The sequence below is a fragment of the Leucoraja erinacea genome, chromosome 7 (genome assembly GCF_028641065.1).
Source record: "Leucoraja erinacea ecotype New England chromosome 7, Leri_hhj_1, whole genome shotgun sequence".
Taxonomy (NCBI): domain Eukaryota; kingdom Metazoa; phylum Chordata; class Chondrichthyes; order Rajiformes; family Rajidae; genus Leucoraja; species Leucoraja erinaceus.
Window position 1 is genome coordinate 4,399,035 of NC_073383.1, and position 6,919 is coordinate 4,405,953.

Consider the following 6,919-nt stretch of genomic DNA (forward strand, 5'->3'; position numbering starts at 1 on the left):
CGCTTGGGGAGTCTGCACCCTAGCGGCATAAACATTGACCTCCAATTTCCGGTAGCACTCACTGTCTCCTCCCCTTCCCAGCCCTCTGGCTCCTCCTCTTCCTTTCTTCTTCCCGCCCCCCTCACACTACAGCAGTCTGAAGAAGGGTTTCGGCCCGAAAAGTTACCTATTTCCTCCGCTCCATAGATGTTGCCGCTCCCGCTGAGTTTCTCCAGCACTTTTGTCTATCAACTCTTCCTTTAGCTCAAGCCTTCAAGTACTAGCAGCATCCTCGTAAATCTTCGCTGAACTCTTTCCAGCTTAACAACATCCATCCTATAGCAGGGTGAAAAAAACTGAACACAATATTCCAAATACAGACTCACCAATGTCTTGTACCACAGGAACATAATATCCCGACATTTATGCTCAATAACCTGACCGATGAATGCCAACGTATCAAAAGCCGTCTTGACCATCCTACCTGTGACACCACTTAAGGAACTATGTACCTGCACTCTGCTCTACAAATCCCTCCAGGGCCCTGACATTCACTCTGAAGTTCCTACCCTGCTATGTCTTCTGAAAAGGCAACACCTTGCACTTATCTACATTAATCTGCATTAATGTGTCATCAGCTCAACTGATCCACATCTTGATTACCATCTTCACTATTTACAATGCCACCCATTTCATTGCCATCTGCAAACTTACAAATCATGCCTTGCACATTCTCATCTAAATCATTAATTCTAACTACTAAGCACCGACTCCTGAGGCACACCACTAGTCACAGGCCTCCAGTCCGAAAGACAACCTTCCATTATCACCCTCCATGAAGTCAATTCTCAATCCATTCAGCTAGCTGTCCCTGGATCCATGCAATCTATGCTTGCAGAGCAGCCTACCCTTGCAGAACCTTGTCACATGCCCTGATGAAATCCATATAGAGAACACCTACAGCTCCGCCCTCAGCAACCATTTTGGTTAATTAAAAAAAATGATCTCCCAACTGCAAAACCATGCTGACTATCCCTAATCACCTACCATTTATCCAAATGCAGATCCAAATCCGATTCCTCAGAACATTCTCCAGTAACTTGCCTACCTCAGATGTTATAGTTCCCAGGTCTAAAGTTCCCACGCTTTTCCTTGCAGACCTTCTTAGATAAAAGCACATTAGCCACCCTCCAGTCTTCCAGCACCTCACCCCTGTCTAATAATGATTAATATATCTTGGCCATCCGTTCTCTAGCTCCCTACAGCATCCTGGGATATATCTGATGAAGCCCGGGATATTTGTACACTTCCATATACCCCAGGAAGGTTCAGTACTTTGTTGACTGTAATACAGACTGTACAAGGCATTTCATTAACTGTCCCAAGTTACACGGTCTTCATGTCTTTCTCCGCATTTAAAACAGAAAATACTTGATTAGAACGGGTGTCAAGGGTTATGGGGAGAAGGAAGGAATATGGGATTAGGTGGCAGAGGTCAGCCATGATTGAATGGCGGAGTGGACATGATGGGCCAAATGGCCTAATTCTACTCCTGTAAATTGTGAACTTGCAAATTTTACTTCGGAGTCACGTGAGTGACTACGTGAAGACCCCGTCCAGCTCGCATGCGCGACATATAGCATCTCACGCAGTGCAACAGCGACAGACGGGAATACGAGCTCTCCCGCAACAATTTGAAAACGGACCTCCAGGTAAGTAAATTTACTCTGAAGACATGGTGTTTTGGGAAACCTTATTCTGTTTTATTTTTAAATAGGAACATGAACAGGGAAAACACCAAGGAAGGTCGTTCCCGTCGGACTGCAATGGTTCCAGCAGTGCGGGGTGACCGGTGGCACCTGGACCGCACACGCTGCGGTCCACAGTTATCGACAATTTCCGAGCCGAGCCCAGCGCCACTAGCACAGCTCAAACAACCGCAGCGGGCTGGAGGTAAGGCACTACGGAAGTCGGATCAGCCGATTCACTGAGATGAGCCCAGCACGGTAGACTCACCGCCCGAGAGCGGCAAAAGGTGACCATTTCAAGCCTGATGGAAAGGCTCATGGAGCAAAAGCTCCAGCGAGACTTGCTCCGGGAGGTGGGGCAGCTCGCCTAGGGAGCACAAACACTCCCGCTCCAGTGCACTAACAAGCACTGGCCATCGTATCTCCCTCAACAGAGGGGAGCGTTGGTGACCAGGACTGGGCTGGTCAAGAACAGGGATCACTGGCTGAAGAAACCGGGAGTATGCTTGAGGTACAGGATCAGGAAGAGCTGCTTTTTTTTAAAATTATTATTTTTTTTTAATAGTTGAAAATTGTTTTATTAGTATCACATTTTCAGCAAACAATGTCTATTTGCCCTTTTTGGCTTTGATTTTCCTCAGGTAGAATTCAAGCTCTTTTCCTTCAAGAATGTAGCCATCAGCTCTGCCACACTGACCAGGTCTTGAAGCTATGCAAGCAAGCAATTTCCCCTGCTGGAATTGTTCTTCTAGCAACGAGTTGATTTTTGCATTCTTTCTTCGGTTTTCATATTTCTTCTGAATTTTCTTTGACCTCTTCTTGTTCAGAATTTCTTCCTCTTCAGGTGTCAGCTTGGCACCCTTCTTCCGAACAAGAGGAATGGCAAAGTGAGATTCATACCACTGCCTGAAAGGAGTGCTGTCAATCTGAACAATACAGTTCTTTACTAATGTTTTTGTCCTGCCCAATTCATTGTTGGAGGCATTGTACACTACATCAATGATCCTGGTCTTTCGTGTACAACACTCAGAACCCCAGGAGTAGTTTCCAGCATCCAACCTCAATGCCCGATATTTTTTATTCCCACCACGGACTCTCACTGTGTGGATACGACGTGGCCCAATCTTGGTATTTGCAGGAGGACGTCCGAGTTCATACTTCCTTTTTTTATGGTATGGCTTCCTTTTACCTCCAGTCTTGCGACGCTTATGCCAGTTATTCCGGGATATACCCATTGTCAGGCGGCAGTTGGAAAGAGAGGAGCTGCTGGGAGAGGTAAACCGCTACGTGGCAACACCGCGAGCGGGTCGGCCGTTACAGTCTAAACTGGCAGCCAGCTTACTACCTGTCCTTTAAACCTCTCCAAGACAGGTAGTCAATGAGGCGTTGGACCTTATCACGCCTCCCCAAAATTGAATTTTGCTCAATGTGTCTGCCGTTACTGGGGGTACATTGAGCAGGGTATCAAAACCCAAGAACTTAAATTGCAAATAATGGTGATACCCCTGACGTCGGCTATCACTTCATATGCTCATTCCATGGACAGGGTTTACATGACAAAACATCCTGGCTCTACTGTGCAACACAGTATGTGATTAACAACCTCCGGAAGGAGGTCATAAGACCTGCCCTCAACCCCAAAAATTCGCAGGACTGTGTAGAACGCCGGCCTCAGAACCACAGATCCTGCTATTTGGCAAAGAATGACCAAAATAAGCCAAAAAATCTGGACTAAGAATCCAAGGCATTTGGCCTCATGAGGGCGAGACCTGGAACAAGCTAAACCATGCAAACCCAGACGACAGTACCTCTATGCATCCACCAGTAGGTGTATACTTCATGGTACTGATGAAAGCTCGGGGCCCGCATACCATCCCCGGAAGTCTTTCGGGACAGGGCCCAGATCGGGCCCCATGGAAAATGCGCCACCCCCCAACAGCACCACCCCGACAGACAAGGAACCAGAAACCGAAGAAATAAACACACCACCAAACAACAGTGGAGGTAGGTGGGTCTGGTTCCTACCATCACATAAAAGGTGGGGGGATTGTGCTAACAGGGGAGAGACTACATCTGTTTTTGGAAGCATGGAGGACTATCACACTTGGCAGTTATATACCAAAAAGTATTCAAGGATAAAAATGTAATTCATTCAAGAAAACTTGCCACCAGTTCAGCATGCACCCCAAAGGGGTTTTACCCTCTCACTAAAAAGAAAACATGAGGGACAAGCTGAGCTGGAGAAGTTACATACAAAGGGAATTATAGAGAAATCTAAACATGAACCTTTGGAATTCGTATTAAATTTACTAAAACCAAAAAAGATGGTGAATGTCGCATCATCAATGACTTAACCATATTGAATACTTTCGTCAGGTATACACACTTTAAAATGGAAAACATTTGTAACTGCCAAACAATGGATTACCTAAGGATACTTTATGGCAGGCATCGACTTAAAAGATGCATACTATACAGCACCCACTCATAAAGATCATCGTAGATACCTAAAATTTACCTGGATGGGGCAACTATGGCAGTACAAATTATTGACTAATGTGCTAACATGAGCCAGAACTGTTTACCAAGATATTAAAACCAGCCCTGACACTATTAAGGAAACATATTGTCATGTCATATCTTGATGATATTTTAATAATAGACAAAACCATGTAATTAGCTAATTCAGCAGCATTAGCTACTAAAAACGTATTTAACCTTGGGCTTTGTCATACATCCAGATAAATCTACGTTGACATTATCCACAACTATGGACTATCTGGTATTCACAATTAACTCAGTCCACATGTCTATAACGTTTCCAAAAGAAAAGTCAGCAGAATTGGCACAAACCTGTGACAAATTAATGGTTAACAATCGACCAACCATTCGACAAGTGGCAAGAGTAATTGGGAAATTAGTAGCAGCATTACCAGCTACCCAGCTTGGACCTTTGCATTAGAGCAAAGGTGGTAGCGTTTTAAACAACATGCAGGTCACTTTGACTGAACCATGAAATTGCCTATTTTCAGACATAATGATGGAAAGAGAACATTTGGCATAGTTCCAGTCCCATCATTTATCAATAACCCATATCCAGAACAGGTGGTAGATGGACTAATCTAGAATCATCACTACTACAGACACTGGACATAAAAACTATTTGGAAATGTTGGGTGCGTTCTATGGGTTAAAGGCATATTGTTCAAAAGTGCACCATTTGCATGTTTGTTTACAAATTGACAATACCACAGTGGTGGCCTATATTAACCATATGGGCAGGATAAAATCGATATCATGTGATAATTTGATCAACACAATTTGGTAATGGTGTGTCGACAAACATATTTGGCTATCAGCAACTTACCTACCAGGTGAGCTAAATACAGTGGCAGATGTTAAACTCCAAAGTATTTGCTGAAATTACAAAGCAATATGGAATACCAGATATCGATTTCTTTGCATCCTGACTGAATCACCACGTACCGATATATGTCGCATGGGAACCATACCTTGAGGCAGCGGTGATGGATACATTCTCGCTGAACTGGGGGGAACTAATCTCTCTATGGTTTTTCCCCCCTTCAGCCTCATCAGTTAGGTACTACACAAAATACAGATGAACTTTGCTTCGGGCTTTTTGGTAGTACCCAATGGTCCTTGACAGGGTCCTTGAAACCCATGACCATTCCCAGCGGACCAGATCTACTGATCCACCCTGTATCAGGCGAAAGTCACCCATGCCATGACAGAATAAGCCTACTGGGTTGCAGATTCCAAAAAGACCTTTTGCTGGACCTGGGATTGTCAAATAGGACCATGAACACGATGACAGCATCTCACCGACTTTCCACCAAGAAACAATATCTCTCCAGTATAAGAAAATGTGAAACATACTGCTCGAGAACAGGGACAACCTGCTAATCAACCACCATATCTATGTACCGGAGTTCCTGGCCAGCCTTCGCCACGATGAAGGTCTGAACTATAGCACTATCAAATGTGCTAGAAGTGCACTGTCAGCCTATCTAAGACAGGCACCAAGGGAACAGGCCATAGGTCTCGTCCACTGGTGGGCAAATTAATGAGAGGTACCTTCTATTCAAAATCCCATAGACCTAGATATACCAAGATCTGGGATGTCAACGTTGTCCTGACATACCTAAGGGATGGCCACCAGCCAGATCCCTCACTCTGGAAACAGCTACCCTGTATATGGCCATGTTGATTGCTTAGTCTCAGCATAAAGGGTCCAGTCTTTTACCTACTCAGACTGGACAATATGGTCGTAACATCAGACCAAATAACATTCACCGTTCAGGAGCTGGTAAAACAGAGTAGGACCAGGAACTTCAGGACTCATTATGGAATTCCGGGCGTACGCACCTGACCACCGTTATATGTCATGACTCACCTTCTACAATGTATCAAGTCAACCTAAAATTCCAGAGGGAGACAAAATGGGTCAGCCACAAAAAAGCCACTGGGTCAGCGTACCGAGTCAAACCATCTCTAGATGACTCAAACAGGTATTGGGAGCTGCTAGAGTGGATACCGATATTTACACATCTCACTCCACCAGGGCAGCATCCACGTCGGCGGATAACAGAATTGACGTGCCATTCGACCATACCCTGGTAACAGCGGGGTGGTCCATGGAAAGAACTTCTCAAACTTTCTACAACAAGCATTTAATAAAACCCGTTTCACTTGCAGAGAGAATTTTAGACACTGCAAAAAATATATAATTTAAGCCCGGGGGAGCATTAATTTCTTTGTTATTACTTTCAAATAATACCATTATTGTTTTACAAATAGACTCATGTTTGATTACGATAACATACTTCCTCCCTTGAATGACTTCGGCAGCGAGTGAAGTATGGACTGTTACACGGTTTGAAATCACCGAGCTTTAAAATCTTCACGTAGTCACTCACGTGACTCCGAAGTAAAATAGTAAGATTAAACGCGAACTTACCAGTTTGAAGTTTGATCTTTATTTTTATGAGGAGTTACGATGAGGGATTACATGCCCTCCGCTCCCACCCTCAATTATAGAGATCAACTGGTATCTTAGTTCTCCTTATCTTTACTATGTTTATTTCAATTATTGTGTTGTGTCTGTGATTCCACACCACTGCTTTGAAGTATGCCGCGCATGCGTGCTGGACGGGGTCTTCACGTAATCCCTC

General features: G+C 44.4%; 1 protein-coding gene across 1 annotated transcript; it reads right to left on the reverse strand.

The window, feature by feature from the left end:
* Positions 1-2,272: 2,272 nt before the first annotated feature.
* Positions 2,273-3,008, reverse strand: LOC129698581 (40S ribosomal protein S8-like). The gene has a single exon (XM_055637675.1). It carries the CDS (start codon positions 2,960-2,962, stop codon positions 2,336-2,338), a length of 627 nt encoding a protein of 208 aa, XP_055493650.1. The 5' UTR covers positions 2,963-3,008; the 3' UTR covers positions 2,273-2,335.
* Positions 3,009-6,919: the final 3,911 nt, after the last annotated feature.